Source organism: Antennarius striatus, chromosome 13, assembly GCF_040054535.1.
Source record: "Antennarius striatus isolate MH-2024 chromosome 13, ASM4005453v1, whole genome shotgun sequence".
NCBI classification, from domain to species: Eukaryota; Metazoa; Chordata; class Actinopteri; order Lophiiformes; family Antennariidae; genus Antennarius; species Antennarius striatus.
Window position 1 is genome coordinate 9,296,791 of NC_090788.1, and position 27,041 is coordinate 9,323,831.

At 42.7% G+C, this 27,041-nt stretch overlaps 1 protein-coding gene across 1 annotated transcript; it reads left to right on the forward strand.

Annotated features, from left to right (window-relative positions):
* The first annotated feature begins 1,894 nt into the window (after positions 1-1,894).
* Positions 1,895-20,333, forward strand: si:ch211-284e13.4 (insulin receptor substrate 1-B). The gene is made up of 8 exons (XM_068331701.1): positions 1,895-2,547; positions 4,394-7,516; positions 16,900-17,047; positions 18,206-18,492; positions 18,711-18,940; positions 19,078-19,190; positions 19,292-19,663; positions 19,895-20,333. The coding sequence occupies exons 1-8, from the start codon at positions 2,199-2,201 to the stop codon at positions 20,331-20,333; spliced, it is 5,061 nt and encodes a 1,686-aa protein (XP_068187802.1). The 5' UTR covers positions 1,895-2,198.
* The last annotated feature ends 6,708 nt before the right edge of the window (positions 20,334-27,041 follow it).

Here is a 27,041-nt window from a genome sequence, read left to right on the forward strand (position 1 = left end):
TCGTGTGTAGCTACAACTTAAAATGTATGAATTTATTAAAATGTTATTACCCAAAAACACAATAAGAGATTGTGTCTCTGCTCCCATCAGGAACAGGCGATATCCACAGCCTGGGGACAATGTCAGTTCAACAGCACAACCTATTTCTGCCATTAACAGGGGTTGCTGGGAGGACAATTTGATCAGTTTGACACGTTTCCGTGCCAAGTACTTTTGGCACTTTGATGGTGTGATTGCACCCCTTGGATTTAACCACAAACTGAATGTCCAAAGACTGTCCTGTTTAAAATGTCTTTGTCAGTAACATATTAATGCTATGTGGTAATCATTTTTCTGTATTTATGGCTCACTAATAAAAATGCCTCACTCATTCTCTATAAACCTACATAATACGATAAAACTGATGCCATACTATGTGCTATTATGCACATGCTGGTGTTGTTTTGATGCTTTTGGCGTCTGGCGCTCCAAACCATTGCAGCCCCATAAACGACAACAGAGAAACTGATTAAATGTGTGTATGGTATTCTTCAGGAAAGAAGAAGATGGTATGTTCTTTGTTTGCATTCAAAGAAATGTGATGGGATGAAAACATGAATTTTTTTCTGCAGGTTGGTTTTAAATGGCTGCATTATTACACCACATACATACTACCACTCAGACGCTCTGATCACTGCAACAGCATGTGCCACTGCTGTTTTCAGCTTGTCCTCATGAAAACGCATAACAAACAACGTAAACCCTGATCGTCCACATGATCGTACACGAAGCCTCCCTCGGCAGCATGTCCGCGCTCCTTGTCAGTCCTGGAGCCCCGTGGTATCCGACTGGCACCGGCTTGGAGCTGTCTAGTAGGCTGGCAGGAGGCGCGTCAAGCCCGCTTGACAGAACCGGAGGAGACCGGAGACTGAGCGGGGTGGATTTCACAATTAAAGCACGACTGGGTCCCATTACAGAACAAATGACATTTCCTAAGTAATCAGAATAAAGCAGTTAATTAAACTACCTCTTTTTTTTACATATCTCAATATTGCAAGATTGGCTTCATTTCAGCGTTTTGCCAAGAATGTACAAATCACCTGAAAGAATAGCATGAAAGAGTATTGAATAAGTCATGGAAGGAGCAATTGAATTTTAGAGATTTAATTTCCTTTAACACTGCGAGGATACTGAGGTCAGGAATTCTGAGGGATCACATGTGTCCTGTTGGAATTTGGATTTAATTAGCTGGGCCTTGGTGGAGGAATGCACTCTAATGAATGCCCTCTGATCTGAACAGGGTTCAGTCTGACTGATCAGATGCCTGTCCTCCCAAGGAATCTGACAAATAGATATGTTAGTAAATATGATGGTCAACATTATCAAATAAATGCTATGTTAATATATGTGATGTGATACAATAACTGTGTGATTTTGACATCCAACACAGTTGTGTTTAGCATCTACAGTATAGTGGTATTTTATACTGTGTTGAATGCCAGTTTGTAAGCAATCAGTTCATCTTTGTTTCCTGTTACAAGGTGGTTGATCTGTTTGGAGACCAAGTTTGCCCTGAACCTCATGCTCTCGCTGCAATCGGAATACAGCGCATTTTTGATTGATTTTCTTCTCCTTTGTGCTAGCTTTGCTTTAATAACGTCACATCCCTGCCTTATATTATAGCCTTACTGATTTGTTGGGAATGCCAAGACCCAATAATGGTCCAACATTCTGAACAACCCGCGTAAAAGGCACTGACAAGACGTGAAGGTGAGCACATGTACTTCAGACCTTGTGTACTTCCGGGAGATGTTTTATTTTGAAAATCTCTGAAGGAAGTTTGGATTAATTCCTCTGGCTGGACAGCAGCGGATAGAGCCTGACTGAGGGTAACCTCAGACAGGTGGAGGAGACATCCTCAGCAGCTTCACTGCACCGTGGCTGGACTCGATCTGTCGGGGCTGGGCCGGGTGGACGCCGTCCACGCCCGGTGCGTGGATCCTCCTGCAGCTGCTGGATTCACAGCATGGATCCTAGTTCCACAACACGGTTTGGCTGATTCTGCCACCCTGAACCGTCGCTCACACATGCTGGACACTTAAACGTGGACATGGGGAGGACGAGGGATGTAGTTGCGATGGATTAATGAGGAGCAGACATGGACTTCGATATTTTTCCTGAGAATATTGTCTTGTAATATTTATCCCCCTGCTTTGGCGATGGAGAACCAAGCAGCCGAGACGCAGAATTATGAAGATGTACAGAAGAGCGGGTATCTCCGCAAGCACAAATCGATGCACCGGCGTTTCTTCGTGTTGCGGGCGGCCTCGGAACACGGTCCTGCTCGACTGGAGTACTACGAGAACGAGAAGAAATTTCGCAGTAAATCACCTGTGCCCAAAAAAGTCCTGAACCTGGAGACTTGCTTCAACATCAACAAGCGGGCGGATTCCAAGAACAAGCACATGATCGTCCTTTATACCCGCAGCGAGAGCTTTGCCATCGCTGCGGACAGCGAGGAGATCCAAAATGAATGGTACCAAGCGATGCAGGACCTCCAGTGCAACTGTAAGATGTGGGAAAGTGTGGCATGATTTCTGCTGTCTGTCTCTGCATGAGGCCCATCGAGCCGATATTTGTTCAATATTTGTCTCGGCTTGTTTGTTTGTTTGGTTGTGAGTGTGTGTGTGTGTGTGTGTGTGTGTGTGTGTGTGTGTGTGTGTGTGTGGTGGTGGGGGTTTTGCACATCACATGTTTAATTCGTGTTATTTATTTTTTTTCCCCTCCATTCAGCTGCAGATCGTTTATTGAATTTAAACCGATTAAATCATCCCGAGTGATCAATTTTGACAGCGTGTGTGTGTGTGTGTGTGTTGTTTTTTTTTAACCAAGACAGGTGGATCCGACCAACAACACGGAATGGGCGGCATGTGGTGTGTTTGTGCTGCATAATACGGTCATAACCTGAAGATACATTATTATCCTGTCACAAACACACACATGCATAAAAAAAAATAAAGAAAACCCCCACACCAATTGATGCATTAAATTGCATTTGTGTGCAATCATATGTACACGACCCCCCCCCCCACCCACCCACCCACCCCTCCTCGTCGACTGAAAATCCATGAAAGCCCGTTTTCGCAGGACGGTGCATTTCGCGTGGCGCAGTGGGCATATAGCAACCATCCACAGGACGCATCATGTAGTAGTAGCCTATCGGGGTGCGCTCCGCTGGAGCCGTGTTTCTGTTTATCCGCACAGCTCCCACTGCCGCTCGCCTACTCCACATTTACGTTCCTGGTAGGAAGGAGATGGCCTCGTCGATGCGCTCTCGCTGTCAGGAAAAAAAAATTTAAAAAAAGAAAAAAAAAGAAAAGAAAGAAAGCGTGTTTCTGTTGGTTCTCCTCGTGTTTACGTTGTTATCCTTATGTTGGAGCCCGACACCACCCTCCCTCCTCTCCCTCCCTCGTTTCATTGGCGTTACTAGAGACGGATGGGCTTTGCCCAGCTTTGATGCTGGCAGCTTTCAGAACCATCGACGAGACGAGGCGTTTGAAATGACGATTAAACATAATGGTTAATTTAATTTTATTCTAATCGTATGCGTGATTATATGAGATTTTGGTTGAGATAGAAAGTCATTAATATAAGAGCACGGTATGGTGATTTTCCGGAGCCATCGGCAGGAATAAATTATATTTCTTTGAGAATGGAAGCTGATTGAGTGAAGATAGACGTGACTGTAGGAACAAGAAACGATTATTGGCCTGTCATTGGTCACATGGTTGGCAGTGAACTGTTACTACACTCACACTATGGGGTTGTAAGTGACAACATTTAGATTAATCTCAAGCCTGATCTTTTTCACGACCCCCATCTGCATCAGTGTGAACAGATCTGTGCCATGACCTCACATTTACATGAACAACAGCAGATATAATTGGTTTGCTATCCTCCTTATTTGTGTTTTGGCCAGCATTGCTGATAAACATGGATGTGGGTGTTCACACCGCTAACACACCAACAGCATCAGAAAAGTATCCGACTGAGAATCACTTATCAGAATCATGGGTCCCTTTTTCTTGCAGTGTGAACACAGTCTGGGATGCATTAGTTCACATGTGAGCATGTTGCTTCTCTGTATTTCCAGCTTAAAAGTGATGGTGATAGATTCACTGCAGGGAATACATTAGCCATCATCATGTCTCACATTTCAGTAATGAAAAAAGAGTGACATATGATTTATTCATGTCACCTACACATATAGATCAGTGTGGCTTTGATTCGTGCTTGAACAGCTTTTGTTTTAGTTAAATCTTGCTTTTCTAGTACATTTTTATATGTGTATGATGCATTTTGTCATTTAATGTCTGTATATTAGCATATGTTCCTTCTTTGTTTGTTTTCTTAGGTAAAACTCCTGAAGACTATGGCAGTAGTGGAGAGTGTAGTTCTCCGTCTCCTGTTCCAACCTTCAAGGAAGTGTGGCAGGTCAAGGTTTGGCCCAAAGGTCTTGGACATGCCAGGAACTTGGTTGGCATCTACCGGCTGTGCCTGACTGAAAAGACCGTCAACTTTGTCAAACTCAACTCTGATGTGGCAGCAGTGGTGTTGCAGTTGATGAACGTCCGCAGGTGTGGCCATTCAGAGAATTTCTTCTTCATCGAGGTGGGTCGTTCAGCGATTACTGGCCCTGGAGAGTTCTGGATGCAGGTGGACGACTCAGTGGTGGCTCAGAACATGCACGAGACCCTTTTGGAGGCAATGAAAGCCCTCAGTGAGGAGTTTCGTCAGCGCAGTAAGTCTCAGTCCGTGGGAACGTCATGTGGAGGCGGTACCGCTTCGAACCCCATCAGCGTCCCGAGCCGCCGTCATCATCCAAATCTGCCACCAAGCCAGGTGGGCTTCTCCCGACGAGCTCGCACGGAGACGCCTGGAACCGGAGGCAGCAGCACAAGCACTTCACCGACATCACGCCATGGATTCCCCAGAGCACGAACCGCCAGCATTGGGGCAAGATCGGAGGAGGGTGGAGGAAGCGTCAAAGGGACGTGGGCCAGCTCCAGCCCAAGTCTGAATGGTTCCTGCTCAACTACGCCAACACTGAGGCCTAAGCCTACCAGGGCTCCCACTCCTGCTAAGATTACCCTTAGCCTTGCACGCTACACGCCTAATCCTGCTCCCTCTCCTGCTCCAAGTCTGTCGTCCAGTTCAGGTCATGGATCAGAGTGTGGTCTGGTGGGGGCGGCGGTGGGAGGCATGACAATCTGTTCATACCCTCGTGTTTCTCAGAGAGTGTCGGTTTCAGGTTCCCCAAGCGACTATGGTTCTTCAGATGAATACGGCTCCAGTCCTGGAGAACACTCTCTACTTGTACCTAGTCTGTCAGGACATCATGTACACGGAGAAGGCTCCTCCAGCTACATAGTGATGGGACAGCGAGAGGGTCTCCTGGGTTCCCATCATCGCTCGAAAGGCCGTCGGATACTGCGCCGCGCATCAAGTAGAGAAACTGAGGCAGAGCGTAGATTACTAAGTAAGAGGGCCTCCCTGCCTTTGGCAGCCCACGAGCGACTGACCCCACATACAAAAGATGAAGATGATGAAGATGATGAAGAATATGCCATCATGTCGCAGACAGGTAGCAGAGAGAGGGCAGATGTGCATCGTGGCTCAAGAGCTCTGGCAGTCGGGGGGGTGCAGCTTGAGGACGGCAGGAAGAGGGGAGACAAAAGCAGGGGGGAGATGGACACAGGAGCTGCTGTGGACAGTGGGTACATGGCCATGTTGCCCGGAGTCACGTCTCCTGTTCCACTCTCTCTATCAATAGGTATGCCTGACACTGGAACCAAACCCGGAACTGATGATGAGTATATGGCCATGACTCCCAACAACAGTGTGTCCCCCCCTCAGCACATCCACCAGCCCAGCACAGAGGGCTACATGGTCATGTCTCCCAATAGCACCAGCTCCACGGAACTGCACAGACTGGGCATGTGGGATAGCAGAACCAGCATGGAGAGCCGGACGGCGAGCGACTACATGAATATCTCACCTGTCTGCAGCCGCTCCGCCTGCAGCACACCGCCCTCCCACCCCGAACAGCACCAACTGCAACCAAAAATGTTCAATTCCTACTTCTCCTTGCCACGAGCTTACCAACACACTCTCTACAATCGCTTTGAGGATGACTTAAACAAAAAAGAAGGAAAAAAAGACAGCAGTAGGCAGGATAGCGCTGGAAGGGGAGGGGGAGTGGGATACAGCAAGAGAAACAAAATTACCGTGGGCTCTGTGGGAGGCTGTCAACTTTCCATGTCTTCCTCTTCTTTCTCTTCCAGCTCAGCCAGCAGCGAAAGCCTGGAAGACAAGTCCATATCAGCAGGGAAAGGGTTAAGTTTATTAAGGACTGGAACAGAGTACAAGAGTGCAGGAACATGCACAAAAGAAGGGCATCACCATCCAAAACACGGATCGAGTGGCAAGAGCCCAAAACAGCAGAGGAGAGGTCGCCCTCTCAGTGTGATTGCAGATATTACTAAAGCCAACACCTTGCCTAGGGTGAAGGAGAGTCTGCTACCGTCAGTGTCTCAAAATGTTGGTGAGTACGTTAGTATTGTTTTCAAGGAGGACAGTAAGTATGATGGAGGACAATGTGTGGGGACCAAACACGCCATGATCCACGGAACCCTCCGGCCCATTAATCAACCGCTTTTCTGCCACAATAATCCCAAAAACCTTCCCCGCAGTTTCTCCGCTCCGTTGTCCACCTCAGCTGAATATGTTAGTATGGATCTAGGGAAGACCTCCACGGCCCTGACTGCTGTTGGATCCACGTTCAACAGCCCACGGAGCCCACCAGCTGTTGCTCTCAAATCCCGCCATGAGCGTAGCACATCTTCTCTGGCAGCAGAGGGCAATGCCGGATACAGGACAAAAGGCAAGGTGGCAGCCATGCCAACAACTGCCCCTGCTCCGTTTACGGATAATAAAGGTTCCGATTCCAGCATTTCAGGAATGCCTGTCATCCACTCTGTTCAGCCTGTTTCTATGGAGCAGGAGTCGGCGTCTGGCTTCTCCCCGGCCAAGTCATTTCACTCACCAGAAAGGGGCAGCAGATCAGTCCGGGGTGACTCGCAGGGGCGACAGAGCCACCGTACAGAGGCGTTCAACTCACCTCCCTCCCTACCACACCACCCACCCGCCTCTACATCCATCTTCCAAGAGGGAAGCCAGGCAGCGAGTCATCGGCATGGTTTGGATTGCTCATTATGGGAGAACAGGCAGACGTCTAGTTTGTCTGCAACAACCACACCACAAGCCTCCGCCGAACAAGGCCTTAACTATATTGACCTTGACTTGGCCGTTAAGGAGAGCCCTCAAGCTGGAGCGGAGCACACCCCCACCACCTACAACATCACAGGAAATGCATTGGGTAGCAGCGCCAGCTCCACCCTCAATACTTACGCCAGTATTGATTTCTATAAGTCAGAAGAACTACGAGCACACCAGAGCAGTAGAAAGGATGGTCAAGGTAAGTGGACCAATCCAAAAATATTCATCAAAAGAATATATGAAATCTATCAGGCACATTTCCAGCATTCTTAGATATCATCTTTCAGGGTTTGCACATGGTGGCGGCGTCTATAGCGGTGAGTCCATTTACTCGTCTTCCACCAGACCATCTTTATGGTGTCATTTATGGCCTCGTGACAAAATGACTGCAAATGACAAAGCACTAGCGGGATACAATGCAAATGTGCTGACGACAAATAATACAGTAATTACATCGTATCGAAAATATTATTTATTATGAAAAAAATTTTCCACTTGATTTATCAAATTTAAAGGTTATCTGCTCAGCAAACAGCTGCTTGTTAAGACCCAAGACCTTGAAATAGTCTTGTAATAATTTGACAATGTGCATGAAATTAATCCATATTATCCATTTTAGAATTTCAGTCATTTAAAAAAAATGACCAAGCTTCTTGAATTTGTTTTCTGTCATACATGAGAGTGAGACAAGGTTTTAGACACATGTTTGTATTTAGTAATAATCATTTATGGCATTTAATATATCAACAGTTGGTCGATTAACCAAAAAATAATCATCAGAATAAAAATACAGTAGATGTATGAATAGCTTGATGGCGGCCCGATGCATGTCAATAAAAAGTCACCTCCATTGATTGCTCTACTATGGTGGTGGGATGCGCTCTATGTACTGACATTGTAATTATTGATTTAGATTAATTCGCCTATCAAGTGATCTGCAACCATGTTGATATTTTTAAAAAAAAAAATCAAAATCACCAATAATTTACTTACTTGAAATTTAGGCAGAGATTTTTTTCTTGTGTCCCGACAGTGAATCCAATGTTTTTAAGCTGTAGATGGCTGATCTGAAAAATGAAGCTTGACTAATATTTTATAATCCGCCTTTTGTGTGATAAAACCCAAACCTGGATCGTAGTCATGCCTTTTCATTCTTTTCATCCTTCACCTCTGTGCACCTTCACTTCAAGTTGGAGGGCGGCGCCATGCGTCCAGGCTGTGGATTGTCTCTAGAGTCTCTTATTATCACAAGTGGGTGCTCAGAGAGCAAAGCCAATTGATATGTCTGCTGGTAATTAGCCATTTCACATAAATGGATGGAGAGAGGACAAAAATACAGACCAGGTAGTTTTGTTCATGTGTGGGTGTGCAGTATCGACCGCTGGATTTCATGTGGCAGGTCTGACAGTTCCCTCAAACTGCACAGATGAATTATTTAAGAGTTAATGTTGGTGATGGAAGTCTGTTTTTTTATGGATTTACATTGAAATACACAGGAGATCAATTCCTTTGGCATGTAGATGATAAATATAATCTGCAGGAGGTAGTATGTTAGAATCTAAATACATATGTAAATATACATATTTATGAGAGAACTGAACGAGCCAATTGCACACCTTACATACTAGGTGCTGCTGCTACATATGTATGATTGATTCATCTGATGCTGCGCACTTTCTCCATATATATATATGTATATAATCATAATAATTGCGTATTTATTTCAATTGCTGACGGTTCATTTCTGCATTTAACATTCATAGAGATGAAAAAATGTCCTATTAAATGTTATAATTTGCAATCAAAAGTGCATCTCCTCCTATAAGCTGGAAGAGTGTTTACCCCACTTTCATTAACTGCAGCCATGTTGTATGAATGGAAGTAAATACTGTATATGAAGCATGGGGATGGATGGTCGCTACAGTGCAGATAATAAAGCCTCCAAGACACAGGGATGGTTCACAAACATTCAATCAGCACTTAAATTATTTTTGCTATCATCACATTACCCCATCCGCATGTTTTCATTACATTTCAATTAGGCACTGAAATTAAATCCTTAAATTAAAGTTCCAGATTGAATTGAGAATATATATACAGTACATTCCCCATGTTTCATTTGCGCTGTTTCTATACTGTGTGTTCATGTGCATTTTTCATATGTACTGATGCTGAAAATTCTGATTCAATGATGGAACTTGAACACTCCACTCTGTCTGATTATAGATTCTCTTTATCCATGCATCGGTAGACTTCACATAGATAAACTATGCAAAGTCTACCGATGCATGGATCACCTACAGTGGTCATTTTTAAATTTCCATTCTGTAAAGCAGTATAAATTTGTAATAAGGGACCAAGTAACTCTGAATACAGGTCTGCTCATTGTTATTAAATGGTTGTGTTAACGCTGCATCAGTCGGTGCTGAATGTACATCAGACTGACTCAGTCCCACTCAAACTATGGGTTGATTTATCTTTCCAGTCGTCTGAGTGTCCCTTACTGTGGTTACCCTCTATCAAAGTAATTTTATAAGGCTCTCCATTGCAGACGTACCCTAATCTTCCATATTAACAGTGTTTATAGGTGCTCCTGTTTTTAAATATGTCTCATCAAAGAGAAAACTTCTTGGAACTGATATGCGTCACGCAGAGACAAAACACATAATATTGACATCTGCAACAATGTGTACGTGACTCAAACTCGGTAAATCATTTTAGAAAGACGTTGTGCGTCATATAATCTTTACCTAAGTAGCCAGCGGGAGCTCGAGATTCTGCAACAGCAGTGCGTTCTGGAAAATAACCTGCTGTACCGTCTGTCGCATTTTGTGATTGGAGACTTAGAATGGATTTACTGTCAGTCAGTAAATTGTAATAATGAGCACAAACGTTAAAACTTGTAGAAACATGAATTAAAGTGAAAGCTGTTGTGTAAAAATGGTGTAATGTAAACTTACGGCTACTTTGGACTCTTTTCCAGATTGCTGATCTTGGGCGGTGGTTTAAGCGTGACGCCGGTGCCACAGCTCTACGCTGAGTCAGCAAGGGGACACTCAGCTGTGTGACCTGAACACCGAGTCCACGCACTGAAGAACCCCGGACAACTCATCCCCATCCTGCTTGCTGTTCTCTGTCAACCAAATGTGTGCCAAACACACACACGCACACACACACACACACACACACACACACACACACACACACACACACACACACACACACACACACACACACACACACACACACACAGAGACAGGGTAAGAAAAATGTTTAATTTAGCCTTTATTTCAAATAAAAGTGGCATTTGATCATCATTTTACTTAATATAAAAGGGGAAGCGTGGTTGTGTGTGGGCGATCATGTGGGCATTAACAAGGCCTTCAGGGAATTACACAAATGGCAGAAAAAGTCCATCTGTGTAGTTTCATTTAAAACACACTTGTTTGTTATTGGAGCAATCGATTTAACTCTTGTATATCCAGGCTCGACGTGGCAGCTCACTTAAACTACATTTCTAGGGTTTTATTTGAAGTGAAACCCTCAAAGTTTGTGTTTTTATATATCGTCACATCCTCCTTTGTCCATATTGGATAAGTGAAATGATCTTCAAGTGTCATTTTGACTCAAAATAAGATGGGAAGACAGAAGTTTCATACAGTACATTCATATACGCTGTCACTGTTATCTCTTTATTATATGCAGTTGCCAAAAAAAGTCTTTACAATTCTGGACCACAAACTACTGAGGGTTTTTAAAATGAGCTTATCATACAAGCAGAAAATGAAATGAATAAATAATTCATATTTAATTTACATATATATTTTATGTTGCTGTCAGTTTTTTTTACACAGAAATAACATGTTTCTGTGAAAACCTCACACGTTTTACATAATAAATGTGAAGAGTGCAAACGGTATTAAATAAAGTATTACATATTATAGTTATGTTTTCATTTTCACATTCAGAGTCAGCATTCGGAGCATGTTGAGGGAGAAGAACGACGCCTCTATGCATTCAAAACCATCCTGCTATAATTCTGCGTTTTGTGTGTCTTTTCCACACAGTTAATTTGATCCCTGATGTGAACTCTCACAGGCCACTTGTTTATTCAGCTCCAGCTCTCACAGTTCATGGGCTAAACATGTTGTGTCCTGCAGCTGGTTTTCAAATCTTGCCCGTATGCAAATGTTGAAGCCACATTAATATATATACGTACTTGCCCAGCTCCTTCTTCCATAGTAGGAGCTGTTGGCCCGTTATGTGACCACACATTGGCTATCATGTCCTGTATTTCTCCGCTATGCATTAGAAAATTAAAACTGAATTACATGGAGTTATTGAAATTCATATCTAAATTTATTCCTTCAGTAACCCTGTCATTTCATTGGACTATCATAAGAGATGATGATGAGACAATATGTGCGTAAGAGGCACAGCTTTAATGCAACATGATAGCATTCAGTAAAACAACTAATGTTATATAGGTCTTGCAGCAGGCACATACATGCTCGACTATGCACTTATGTAATTATCATGGTGTGAGACAATGCTTGGAAATAAAATGAACATGCCATTCTTCTGTTATGGATGTCAACTTAATCAAATTTGTCTCAAACATGCATTAAGGACAATAATTGGATTTTATGTATGTAACATGATGCATTGCCGAAGGAACCTGATAGTAGGGTTGTTAGCCAGAGGGGATTGATGCTGCCATTAGGGACTGTACAAAAATGATCGGGGAGTCGAGATTTATTTTTACGAAAACAAATTAACGAGATTACACTCCGCATATATATAAAATGCACAACTACTAAGGACAAACACTAATGAAGAAATTGAAAAATATTCACAACCTGCATCCATACTGGGATCCACTTAGAAATATAATCAACCCTTTGTTGGTCTTAAGATCTGCTACAATATTGAAGTTCATCAAAATCCACAAACAACTTTTATATATTTAATGGACAATCAAACAGTAACACATCCGATCATGTGACTGGCAAATACAGTAATGGAATCCATACGGAATCCATGTATTATTTAAAAACACACAAAACACAAGAGATTAAATTAGTTTGAGAGCTATTGAAAGACCCTCCCTTTCACTCCTAAAAGATCTTCTTTAACTACCTTCTCCTACCAGTAATTTTCATACAGTCCCTAACTACAGCCCATGTACGAAACAAATTCACTAGTAAGTTGACAGAATTCATATTAGACCTTATAATAAACATGTCCTTTGCTATTTAAATGTTAAAACCTCACATAAATGTTTGTCCTTTCCTTTCAGTATAAAATGAATGCAACGCCTTTGAAAGAATGTGTTGCACAAAGTCTTTGAAAGCGTAAACACTTTTTTGGCAACTGAGCTTTTCTATTATATCTTTGTATTATACTATAGTATATACTACAGTACACTTGTAGAAGGACAGAAACTATAGTGCAAACTGCAGTTTGTCATCAGTTAACACTATTCCAATGTAAAGTGACACATTACAATGATATATAGAATATACAATATACATACAGTTTAATGATTAATACTATATAGCCTAGATATCTCTATAATCTTTTATAAAGTGCCTCATTTTTGATTGTAGCTGTTTTTACACAGGTAATCTTAAAATGGGTTGTGAAAATTGAAAAAAAAAAAAAAAGTAGTTCCTCTCCTGAGTCTAAATTTTGAACATCTTTACAGACAGGCTGGAAGTGTTATTATTATCAGTCAGCCATATTCAAATTGCCTTACTGTGTTGATTAGAAACATTAAAACGAACCTCATTTTTAATTTTTTTGCAGTGCCTAACTTCAGCCACAATGTAAGTGCTTCCCTTTTTTTTTTTTTTTTAAATTTGGCTGTGTCAAGCTGAGATTTGGCCAAAAACACAGAAAGGAAAAAAAGAAGAAGAAAAGAATGCATCTCTGTCTTTGTCTTTCGGTCATTACACACAAGATGTGTTCAATTCAGGCCCGACTGTAGCTGCCTGTTAAGTTTGAAAGCTGATGACCTGTTGAAAGAACATAAAGTACATTTGTTTTCCAGGTGAAGCTGGTTACTAATGGTCACTAGAAGCTTGCAGAGAGAAACTACTCAGCACTTAGAAAAGATTAACCTCCATCAATGTAGTAGAATCTCCCCAATATATTGTTGAACAAAATTTCTTTTCTAAGATCATGTTCTTTGGGATGTAGCTCAGTCACTAACTAAATGAACATCCAATTGAATCACCAGATCATCAGATGCAATTTGATGCTACTTCAAGTCTACAAAATTATTATTTATTATCTCACAGTTGTGAATTTTGCATGAGCCTTATAATTTTAAGCATTCTGGATCACAAAATTTTGTAAGCTTTGGTACTTCTGGACTCATCTGAACAACTGGGACTGTTCAACTAACGACATACACTGCCATAAATGCTGCGCCGCAGTTACAGGCCCCATCTCTGCAGATTTTGAAGGAAGCAAAATAGAGAACCAGAATCCACAACCGTAAAGACATCTGCCTCAAAAGCTCTTCGACGTCCATTCATAGCGTTTTAAACTGAGTAGAATATAGTTCTTGTTGAACAGGATATGTTCAGACAGGATGTTGAGTATTCACCTTATTACTTGCAGGATATTTAGAACCCGAAGACAAGCAGGCCAGGAGGTGATTTTAACCTCTTGGGGCCACAACAGTAGAAACACACTTCTCGTGATATTGTGTGGATTGTCTGGATGTGGATTCAGCATAAACAGTGCTACTTCTCATACTTGCTTTTTTTCTTTCTACACTCAAGACTTTGTCTAGATCCATATACTGTAACTGTTGGCTCTTTCTGCTCACACTCGTCACTTCCTCTTTTATTCCAGTGGTAAAATTCTGCTGCTGTCAAATTGCCAAAAATTTGAAGATTGTTTTCAAAGCATAAACACATAAAGCCAGGCATAGATACACCTGATGAAAATCACTTTTTAGCTTGACAGCCACTGGGCCGGAAAGTAAGTTGTTTAAATTTTAATGGAGTATATTATTTTTTCTTAGGGGAGTAATTTTGATTTTGGAGAGTTTGGCCATTGCTAATCTAAGAAAATTGTCTACTAGGCATAATGTTGCATTGACAGACATTTCAATGATTGCATTGATCAAATCCTTCCAGTCGAGGGCTCTGGCTGTGTGTAAACAGGGTACAAATGAAGAAGGCTTTCTTGATGTATTTTTAACACTGGTAGCTTTTCCCACAATTAGATTTTTAAAAAAAAATCTTTCTTTCTGTGCTGTGGTTTTAGTAACCAAGTAATTCTGAGGCTGTTGCAGCTATTAAATGCTTTGCTGCACTTGCACACTATAACAATCAAGCAAATTAGATAATTTTAGGTTCCTCACAAACCGACCGATCCTCTCACATCCATAAGGACACTGAACACCTGGGCCACTCCTCCTTTGTAAAGGAATTGTGTGTGGTGTTTCACCAAGATGGGTTGAGGAGCGCTGACAACCAAACTGAAAAAGAAATTTTAAAAATCTGTTTTTTGTAATGAAAATTTAAGAGGCACTTTTTAAAAATTCTATTAGGTAAAAAAACAAAACAAAACAAAAAAAACAATGTGAATTGATTAAGCACGGCGCTCTACTTCCAGCAGCCCATGCTCAATGTTGAAAACTTTATTGCCAAACTCTTCTGTAACAAAACAACACAAACATATGGAAGATTTCCACTTTTCTAATTTATCTTGCTCTTTTGTTTAAGTGATCTTTTATAATCTCTCTGTTATTCCTTCTCTTATAATTGAGGATTACCAAGGTTCTCTGACTGTGCCTCATAATCTGGACTTCAAGCAGACGTAACAGTTGGTAGCAAAGCTACTCGGAGCGTCTGAGAAGGGTTCAGGGCGTTACTGACTTCAGAAAGGAGGAAAACATACAGAAAATCTGTAGAGAAAAGTAAATGCAGTTTGTTATATTGCATATTTGAAACTACTTTAACGGTGAGGCTCTTTGCAGTGTTTCCATTCTCATGTGCACGGCAGATGTAAGAAAAAGCTTCTCATCAACAAATCATCAGAAATATTTTGGTTTTATGGAATAAAGAGGCTGGTTTTGTCTCTTGAGAATATTTTATAATGAAAATGAGGCACAGAAAATGCTGATCAGTCTTTAACTGTGGGAAATGATACTTTATGTACAATCAGAACAGCAATTATAATTAGAATGGAAAGATTGTTGTATGTATTTTAAAGCTGATGATGATACTTTGATAATGATGTAAAATGCAAACAGACTGAACAGGAACTATATGTATGTAAAGTATACTGTGTATAGAGGAGTTTGCTCTGGGGAGGGGGGATGGGCATGGGGTTCATTCTGTTCATTGCAAAATTGTTCAAAACAGAATATTGATGATTCTTGTCTGTGATGTAGACAGCGTCAATGTTTCTTTTGATAAAAGTCAAAGTGGTATGGAAAGAAATGTAAAATACTGTTTGGGTTTGTTTGTTTGGTTTTTTTAATAAATGCAAAACACACAGTGGAGTTCACCCAGACTGATGTAAAGCATCACTGTCACACGTTTTTAGGGATAAGCCTGTAGACAGAGGGCACAAGTGTTTAATCCCAGGTTACTGTCTTGAAACAGATGGTATTTTGGTAACATATCAGTTCATAGATAATTAAAAGCTTGGACATTTTTAGGATATTCTGTCGTTTGAAGAGCAAATATTTGGAAGCAAAACTTCAAACCACATTGTTTTTTGTTTACAGGCAATTTTTATTTTTTATTTCATCACAAATTTAAAAAAAGGATTTAATTATTATTTTTTAATCAGCATCAAACAAAATAACACCATGTATCACTGACATCTCTTTAACTGTGACTTGAATACAGTATGAATGGATGAATGAAACATTTCAGATGTTACTTGTACGTTGTAGTGCAGTATTAGTACTTTAACTATATAAGTAGAATGAATCATCCTCTCCTAGTAGCTACTCCCCATTAAAGCAATTAATTCTTTCAAGATACTTGATCAAAATACATATAATTAAAGTAAAAGGAAACTTTTGTAAAACTAAACAAAAAAAAAATCTTATTATTTTTTTCAATATTTAATGCAGAAAAATTACAGAGGCAAGTACAATTAGGCGCCCTTGAGCAAGGCGCCGTCCCCCCTACAAGATGCTCATTGGGGCGCGATTTCTTCACGCGACCCGTCACTCTGCCTCCCCTGTACCTCTATATGTGTCTGAAACCAATGTGTACCACATGTATGTACTTCAGTGAAGTGTAAAGAGAATTTCCCCAAGAGCGATCAATAAAGTGTGGATTATTATTATTATTATTATTATTATTATTAATAATAATAATTAAAGGTCCCATATTATGCATTTTTAACTTAATGTCATTCAGCTGCCAGATGTCCAACTAGACTGTATTCCAAATATTTTGACCTAAAGTGATCTGTGGTCCGAAATATCAGCTTTTCAAAATCGCTCATCTGAGCTACTCACATAGCACCCGACGCCGGGGCGGATGCGCCCTTAACACGCGCAGTTCCGCCTCGGCAGATTGCTCGCTTCGGCGAACCGCACAGGAAACGGCCCGGTTGCGGGCAGCGCACCGTCATACAGCGGACTCGGTGCGGATGCCAGGCGGATCCGCAGAGCGGATGCCACTACCAATAAAACACCTGATACCGATGATGATGAGCTGATCGATGATGAGCTCATTCAAACGATCAGGTGTGTTGGTGCAGGGAGACGTCAATCCGGGGGGCGTGCCCCTGTGACGAAAACCGGCTATTTTATGACGTACAATGGCTCCACGTCGAAGAGGCGTTTATGCTTGACAGTTATAAAGTTTATAAATTCTTTATTCATTCATTCACGTTCCTCGCCCAAGACGCCGACGCCAGTTCTGTGTCGGACCGGGACATGCAGGGGTTCCGTGATTGGTCAATACATTACAAGCCTGCATGACCGCATTACGTACTCACCTTTCTACGCCCCCAGAAGCCGGATGAGGACGATGCTGAACAAGGTAAATTCTGTAAGTAGACGACACTCAAATATAACTAATACAGTCAACCCTCGGTTTTCGAACATAATCCGTTCCAGAATGCTGTTCGAAAAACGAGTTGTTCGAAATCCGAAAATATTTTTCCCATTATAATTAAAATGTAAATAATTTTAATCCGTTCCAAGTCTAAAAGTTGGGTTTTTTTCACTATTTTACACCATGAACTGTACTGTATACTGTTAACCATACATAAAAAGGGGTAGAAATAGACACTGTGTTTTATTTTAATAAAAGATATCCTATCGAACTTTGAACACGAATGCGCTATGGAGGAAGCATCCTGGGCAGTTTGCTCGGCTCCCAAGTGAGTGGCGTTCAAGTACTCTCGGCTTCTTTCGGTTTACACCATAAACTGCAATGTATACTGTTTACCATAAATAAAAAAGGGTACAAATAGACACTGTTTTATTTCAATAAAAGATATTTTGAACACGAATGTGCTACGGAGGAAGCATCCTGGGCATTCAAGTTCGCTCAGCTCTCGAGTGAGTCGCGTTCAGGTATGCTCGGCTTCTTTCGGTTTGGTCGAGAGCCGAATTTTGGTCGAGTTCAGAGACGTAAAATTCTCGGATTTTCTGGTCGAAAACCAATTTGGCCGAGAACAGAAGTGTTCGAAAACCGAGGTTTGACTGTATGTACTTTCGTCTTACTGGCAAAATTATATTCATCATAGATGTTAATCATAAGTGTGTGACGCTCTTATTTTGGTTCTTCCTGTCCTGAGCGGTTCCTCCGAGAGCTGCCATCTTATCGTGGTGGGGGAGATTCAGTACCTGAATGATTCCAGGAGCTATGTTGCCAAGGGCTTTACGCTCCGCTAGGGTCTCCCATGGCAAACAGGTCCTGGGTAACGGGCCAGACGTAGAGCAGCACAAAAACCCCTATGATGAGTATAAAATCAAGGACCGTGACGTCGCCCGGTATGGCGCAACCGGGCCCCACCCTGAAGCCAGGCCTGGGTTGGGGCTCGTATGTGAGGGCCTGGTGGCCGTGTCTCTGCCCACAGGGCCCGGCCTGTGGGCCCTGTGGACAGAAGTGGTGGGCCCAACCTCCGTTGGATTCACCACCTGCCGAGGAAACCATAAGGGACGGGTGCAGTGTGGATTGGGTAGCAGTCGTCAGCATGGGGCTCGATGACCCAATCCCCAGACAAAGAGTCTAGCTCTAGGGATGTCACCTCGCTGGGGGGAAAGGAGCCAGAGCTTGTGAGGGAGGTTGAGTGGTACCGACTAGATATAGTCGGGCTCACCTCCAACCACAGCTTGGGCTCTGGAACCCAAACCCTTGAGAGAGGCTGGACTCTCCACTTTTCTGGTGTTTTCCAAGGTGAGAGGCAGCGGGCTGGTGTGGGCTTGCTTGTAGCCCCACAGCTAAGCCATCGTATGTTGGAGTTCACCCCGTTGAACGAGAGGGTCGCGTCCCTGCGCCTTCGGGTTGGGGACAGGTGTCTCACTGTCATTTCGGCCTACGGGCCAAATGGCAGTGCGGAATACCTGGCCTTCTTGGTGTCCCTGGGAGGAGTACTGAATAGTGCAACACTCACGTGGGCAATGACGGTGAGACCTGGAAAGGGATGATTGGGATGAACGGCCTCCCCGATCTGAACATGAGTGGTGTTCTGTTATTGGACTTCTATGCTAGTCACAGTTTGTCCATAAGCCACAGGGATGTCCATAAGTGCACGTGGCACCAGGACACTCTAGGCCGGAGGTCGATGATTGACTTAGTTGTTGTATCATCAGACCTCCGACCGCGTGTGTTCGACACTCGGGTGAAGAGAGGGGCAGTGCTGTCATCCACCTGGTGGTGAGTTGGATCCGCTGGCCGAGCAGAAGGCAGAAGTCTGCTGGGAACATCTGGCATAGCCCTCTGTCTGGCAAACTCTGGCAAACCATTCGGCGCCTCAGGAGGGGAAAGTGGTGCACAGTCAACATTGTTTACAGTAGAGGTGCAGAGCTGCTGACTAAGGATATTGTCGGCCGGTGGAAAAAGTACTTCGAGGATCTCCTCAATCCTGCTGCCATGTCTTACACAGAGGAAGCAGAGGCTGAGGTCTCAGAGGTGGACTCGTCCATCACCCAAGCTGAAGTCACAGAGGTGGTTGTAAAACTCCTTGGTGGCAAAGCACCGGGGGTGGATGAGATTCGCCCTGAGTACCTCAAGTCTCTGGATGTGCAGGGACTATCATGTTTGACACGTCTCTGTGACATCGCATGGCAGTACCTCTGGATTGTCAGACCGGGGCGGTGGTCCCTCTTTTCAAAAAGGGTGACCGGAGGGTGTGTTCCAACTATAGGGGGATCACACTCCTCAGCCTCCTGGGGAAAGTCTGTTCCAGGATACTGGAGAAGAGGATTGGACCAATAGTCGAACTGCGGATTCAGGAGGAACAATGTGGTTTTCGTCCCAGTCGTGGAACACTGGACCAGCTCTACACTCTCAATTGAGTGCTCGAGGGTTCATGGGAGTTTGCCCAACCAGTCCACATGTGTTTTGTGGACCTGGAGAAGGCATTTGATCGTGTCCCTCGTGGTATCTTGTGGTGGAGTGCTTCGGCAGTATGGGGTCCGGGGCCCTTTGCTGAGGGCTGTCTGGTCCCTATATGACCAAAGCCAGAGCTTGGTTCACATTGCCGGCAGTAAGTCAGACCTGTTCCAGGTGCATGTTGGACTCCAGCAGGGCTGTCCTCCATCACCAGTTCTGTTCATAACCTTTATGGACAGAATTTCTAGGCACAGCCAGGGTCCGGAGGGAGTCCGGTTTGGGGACCACAGGATTTCATCTCTGCTTTTTGAAGACGATGTTGTCCTGTTAGCCTCATTAAACCTGGACCTTCAGCGTGCCCTGGAACGGTTTGCAGCCGAGTGTGACGCAAGTGGGATGAGGATCAGCACCTCTAAATCCGAGGCCATGGTTCTCGACCGGAAAAGGGTGGTGTGCCCTCTTTAGGCTGGTGGAGGGTCCTTGCCCCAAGTGGAGGAGTTTAAGTATCTTGGGGTCTTGTTCATGAGTGAGGGAAGGATGGAACGTGAGATTGGCAGACGGATCGGTGCAGCTTCTGCAGTGATGCAGTCACTGTATATGTCCGTTGTGGTGAAGAAGGAGCTGAGTCGTAAGACGAAGCTCTCGATTTACTGGTCAGTCTACATTCCTACTCTCACTTATGGTCATGAGCTTTGGTTCATGACCAAAAGGACAAGATCCCGGACACAAGCGGCTGAAATGAGTTTCCTCCATAGAGTGGCTGGGCGTACCCTTAAAGATAGGGTGAGGAGCTCAGTCACCAGAGAGGAGCTCGGAGTAGACCCGTTGCTCCTCCGCCTCGAGTGGAGCCAGCTGAGGTGGCTCGGGCATCTGTTCCGGATGCCTCCTGGACGCCTCCCTGGGGAGGTGTTCCGGGCATGTCCGAGGAGACCTCGAGGAAGACCTAGGATACGCTGGAGGGACTATGTCACTTGGCTGGCCTTGGAACGCCTCGGGCTCCCCCTGGAGGAGCTGGAGGGGGTGTCTGGGGAGAGGAAAGTATGGGCATCTCTGCTGAGACTGTTGCCCCCGCGACCCGGCCCCGGATAAGCGGTTGATGATGGATGGATGGATGGATGTTGTGAGCGGAAGTAGTTCTGTTGTATGTGTATGTAAATGTGATGGGCTTGACAGGTCTAGTGTGGCATGATTACTGTGCGAATGTTCAGGTGACGTCGCAGGCGCATGTCCAATAAAGAAAACAGATATATACTCCACTTATTATTCCTTTTGCGCAAGTCGGATATCGTAACGATAGATAAAGGCCACTTGTTTTGTTGTTTCTGAAATGTTCAATTATGGTAAGTTAGGCTTGCAAACGGTACAGAACTAGCATCAACGTTAGCTTAAGAGATTCTCAAACTTAAGGTAACTAGCTAAAGTTAACTTTAAAATTTTGGACAATGTTTTTATGTCTGGGAGGTGGAGAGAACTGAACATTAGCTACATGCCTTGCTCAGTGACTTTAATTCAGTCCTGAAGGACCACATGAGAATAAATTCAGTTGGGTGTGTCTTCAGAAATTAATAATTAATGCCACCCACCTGAAAATTAAAACAACATGTTTTCAGCATTTACACTGAGTTAAACCAACAAGTATCTGGCTATAGATTTAAATTCACTCTTCAAACATGAGATTTGCTGAGTTTTGTCAACAATGCAAATGGGGGCTAATGTCAGGCAGCAATTACCAACAGAATTTCAAAACATGTTTGTTTGAAATATTAAAATATTGCAACACTAAGGCCCCGTCCACACGATGCCGGAATTTTTTGAAAACGGAACTTTTTGAAAACGCATCGAAAATGATTCGCTTCCACATGACAGCATTTTCAAAAAAATCTCCGTCCACACGTAAATGCATCAGTGCGTTTATCAACGCGTGTATAAGCAGAACAACTCTTAGAACGACAGGAGAGAGGACCGGGACGTGTGGAAATTCACCTTGTTCCTCCCGGAGGATCACCTCCATCACAGAGTTCTCCCACCAGCAGGCAATATATCCTGGTCTGACCTAGAGCTGGCGTCGGCGTCTTTGGCGAGGAATGTGAATGAATGAATAAATAATTAGATAAACTTTATGACACATAAATAAAGAAACAGATGAACAAATATTAAAGTGCAAAGCATGTTTATCAACGCATCTTCGACGTGGAGCTGTTATACATCAGAAAATAGCCGGTTTTAGCTCCATTTGTACATGTAGATTCGGGTCACATGCATGACGTCACAACGGTTTTGCTCCCAGGGACACGCCCTCCGGATACAAAAAGTTGCAGATACACCGTCCACACGACAATGCAGACCCAGCGTTTTCAAAAAAATCCACCTTGGCCAGCGTTTTCGAAAAGTTGCGTTTTCGTTCAAACGCGAAACAAAGGAGACATCTCTACATAGCCTAGCATGACATGACTCCATTCATGCTAACAGACAACATGAAAAAAGATAAAATGTGAGCCCAACTTATGTGCATTGTAGCCAGATACTGTAGGTCCAGCACACACACGTGTTGGAGCGAAACAAAGCAGTACTACCTAATTAGCCAAATAGCACTTGATCACTCCTGCTAACGGACAACTGCAAAAAAGATAAATGTGGTGAGACTTACCTTAACCGGGGTGCAGTTCCTTGGTCCGGTATGGTTAGGAGTGATCCTCGAATGAGGATCAGTCTCAGGCAAAGCCCCGTCTGTACTGACCATCATTGCTAAAACAGGCTGGAGTGAAGTGGTTCCACACACAAACAAACGTGCAGGTGATGTAGCTGCACATTGCCATTAAAAATTAAATGCAACCACGGTCTATTCTGTTCTTCTGTGGATGAGATGAAAAATATGCACTGGTGTTAATTTGTACAATCAACAACTGAGCAACTTTCATGTCTCCCTCTCATGGATGCCATTTCACGTCCGATGCAAAGAACTCAGTCTTGGGGATGGCCACGCCCTTGGGCATGTCAACCAATCCATATCATCCAATATTATGTCCAATAGCACAGAGTGTCTAGTCTGACGTCAAGAATGGCTATTCTAGCGCAATATGATCGATTTGAGTCGTTCAGAGCCATGACTTTCTAAAACTCCAAATATCTATTGATGCTGAAGAATTTTTTACCAGATTCCAGGAGTTGGTCGGGTTAGGGAGGATAACTATCTATATGTAGAGACCTGAAAAAGTGATTTTCATATTAGGGGCCCCTTTAAATAATATGTATATTTTTAGGATAGATCAAACATGAAGTGTGAAAAGCTGAGAAGGATAAAACAAATTTGTTTTTTGAAGCAAGCTTTTTGTAATCCAAATTTCTGCGAAATCATATGCTGTATACTCTAGAAGACAAACACGGATGGGTTTCTGTCGATACTGTGGTCTTTAGACTATCGACATTAAGCAGCCACAACAGAGGTGGTGGTGAATCAGGGAAGCGACTTTCATTGATTAGCCATCCTGACCTTTATCTACCACATTATTAACATTATTGTTGTTTATGGAAACCTCTACTGGCCTCCTTGAAGTTTACAGGATTACCACACTGATGACATGTTTAAATATGGAGCAATTAAAATGACATTTTTAATTTTTGCTGATCCACATTTTTTCATGAAACACGTCTGTCTAACAGAAATGTTTGCTGTCTCCAATCATCCGGGGTGGTTGCTCCTTCATCAGGCCTTTTTCACAGAAGAGTATTGTCACATTGGGAAAAGCTTGTGTTGTAATATTACTAATAAGGAATTAATTGAACGTGTCATATGACATTTTTCAATCTCCTGCAGGCTCTAAAAACATGATGCCTGGTTTGAGTTGACAAAAAAAAGTAACAATGAAAACAAAAAATACTATTACCTACATTGATTATTATTATTATTATTAGCCATTATTTTCTGAATGTATTTCCAAGTATGTACGCTACATTACATCTTATGCATTCTATAAATAAGTTTAAGAGCAGCTATATATTAAAAGAGAAAGACAAAATCAGAAAAACTGCAATGACTGCAATGAACTTTCAATCAATTAATCATTCATTCATTCATTGTCATGTATCGCCGCTGTATCCGCCATAGCGGGTCACGGGAGCTGGAGCCTATCCCCGCTGGCATAGGGTGTGAGGGGGGGGACACTCCGGGCACGACGCCAGTGTGCCGCGGAGCCACACACAAAGACAGACAACCACGCACACACGCACTCACTCCTACGGGCAATTTGGGACCGGCCAATCAACTTGAAGTGCATGTTTTTGGAGGTGGGAAGAGGCCGGAGAACCCGGAGAGACACGAAGACACGGGGAGAACATGCAAACTCCGCACAGAGCGGGACTCGAACCCGGACCCGCTGTGTTGTGCGGCGACAGCGCTACCCACTGTGCCACCGTGCCGCAAGTTTTATTTATATAGCACTTAATTGAACTTTAAGCAGAAAACTAATAAATCAGGTCTGTCACTTAGAAAATTTCAGTAACTATACTCCATTATGGGTCATCTTTAACATTTAGATGGCCATCCATTAATACAGTTCCTGGCAACCTGTGTCAAGCTGCATTAGACTTGCTTAATCCCAATCCAAGAAGGTCCTATATTGTTACTGTGATTTCATACAGTCCTGATAATGCAGAGAACTGCGACTGATTCAGCACATGCTGGCACATGAAAGGACTATGTTGTTCTGCAGGAGGGAGTGATATACAAATGTGTGAGAGCACAGAACTCCCAGGGTGATTCTGATTGAGAACAGCACATTCTAAGAAGTTCTATTTATACTAAGTCAATGTTTGGATCCGGCTTGGTGTAGCTGTTGACAAAATATTTCACAAGCGTTTCTGTTTGGTTTTTGAAAGTGTTGAACAAGTATGGTGTGAACTTTCAGCTTCATTGTATAGGAGCAACTGACTTTTTAGTCACAGGTTATGATCTATATCCAAGAAAAAGCTAAGAAAATATTAACAGTGTTCAAAAATAATAATATAAAATATATTAAAATATAAAAAATTTTCAGCATTTTGAACCTACATTTATACTTAATGATAGCTGCTTGTAGGGTCAGCCAAATAATTTGTACCGTATATGGGTCATTCTATAGAATTCGTGCAAACTGCTGTTCCACAATAAATAAAAAAAACCTTAACAAAACAATTGAGTATTCAGACTTTCAATACTTACGGAAAAAAAAATTGTAATCTAGTTAAACACAATACTGTAACTAGATAGTAATTAAACTACTGTAAATATATACAAAATCATCATTTGTGCTACATTCCCAGGTACTTTCTATTGGGAAGTAGAAAGTACCTAGAAAGTACCTAGGAAGTACCAATCTCCAACTACTAAACTTCAATCCCTGAAAATAATACTTAAAAGTTTTTTTCATTTTCATTTTTTCCAATGGTATATTTTAAAATATATAATGTAGCTGCAAGAGCACTGTACTACAGATGCAGTATTTGCTTTGAGGATGTTGATAGAGAAGTACAGAGAAGGCCAGAGGGAGCTGCATTGTGTTTATGTAGATCTGGAGAAAGCTTATGACAGGGTGCCCAGAGAGGAACTGTGGTATTGTATGAGGAAGTCTGGAGTGGCAGAGAAGTATGTTAGAGCGGTGCAGGACATGTATGAGGACTGTCAGACAGTGGTGAGGTGTGCTGTAGGTGTGACAGAGGAGTTCAAGGTGGAGGTGGGACTGCATCAGGGATCAGCTCTGAGCCCCTTCTTGTTCACTATGGTGATGGACAGGCTGACAGACGAGGTTAGACAGGAATCTCCATGGACTATGATGTTTGCAGATGACATTATGATCTGCAGTGAGAGCAGGGAACAGGTGGAGGAGAAGCTAGAGAGGTGGAGGTTTGTTCTGGAAAGGAGAGGAATGAAGGTTAGCCGCAGTAAGACAGACTACATGTGTGTGAATGAGAGGGACCCAAGTGGAAGAGTGAGGTTACAGGGAGAAGAGATCAAGAATTTCACACAGTCCAATAGTAACGAATGGCGCATAGCTTAATGCTAACATAATATGGAAAATCCCATTGACGGGCTAGCGTGTTAGTATCGGTAGCACAATTAACTTTTCACACAGTAAACCAAAACGGGACTTTATACAGTAACTAGTTGGATATCGCTGTCAGAATCTGATTCAGATGAAGCCACCTGAGATGAGTCACTAGATGTCCAAACTCTCATCCTCCGCATACATCGGGTGATAATTATACGGGATAATTACACCCCCAGGTGGGTTCACAGGGAACTCATCCTCAGTATCTGATGATGATGATGAAACGATTTTAGGCGATATCCTGATAAATAATAGTGAAAATGTCGGCTTGTTACCTTGTCGCTCGCTTTATCGGCATTGATATGGTTTCATCCCGATGTCTACCATTGCGTCACTTCTGCTGTCATGGAACGCCCCATAACTTACGATAAATTTTGTTGTTCTAGGTCCCCATTGCTCATAAAAAAATTAAAATGCCACCAAGTGTTTTTTTTTAACTTGTGTACTTCAAATACAGACCTGATTCATTTTGACTTTACTGTCCCTTTAGTATACAATAGTTTTTATTGCAGTGTGTTGCTGTGTTACGGTAGAGGGCTCCAGTGTAACTTGAGACCTGGATTCGCATAAATGGCTGCAAACAAGTGGATGAATCCATGAAAATTCTGTTGAAACAGACATTTCCGAGGTGAAACTGTAAAGTTGAAGTTATTGTACCTGTAAATTCGACCAGCAGGAGGTGCTGTACAATTCCGATTTGTATGGTTAAATAAGAACTGGACCGTCAACCGGAAGTGTTTTAATTGTGTCCTCAGAGATCTTAAATCACAAGATGATACTGCGGCTCCTGCCTAAACGATCTTTTAGTTATGTAACAGTCATCGTAATGTGAGCTTTTACAGGTTGAGTAAAGCAAAGATATTACACGTCATTCAGAACTCTTTCTTTTTTATTAAAAGTTTGGTTGTGCAAAAGTAACTTTTTTTTTGTCTGACATTTTTAGCATATTACTAATTTGGTGACATTCACGACATAGCTGCATAAATATGGTTTTATGGACAAGACGATTGGAAAAGTTTAAACCCATTACAGTAAATTCAGCCCAGCAGTTTTACCCCTGGTTTTTGACTAAAGTGGTGCTCTTAGTTTT

Bases quoted from the DNA above. Each gene is read 5' to 3' on its own strand.
- si:ch211-284e13.4 (XM_068331701.1), top strand. From the start codon at position 2,199: ATGGAGAACCAAGCAGCCGAGACGCAGAATTATGAAGATGTACAGAAG. The intron at 18,493-18,710 runs GTAGCAGTCGTC...GTGTTTTCCAAG, and splicing joins ACGGGTGCAGTGTGGATTGG to GTGAGAGGCAGCGGGCTGGT. The intron at 19,664-19,894 runs GTGTGTTCCAAC...GACCTGGAGAAG, and splicing joins TCAAAAAGGGTGACCGGAGG to GCATTTGATCGTGTCCCTCG.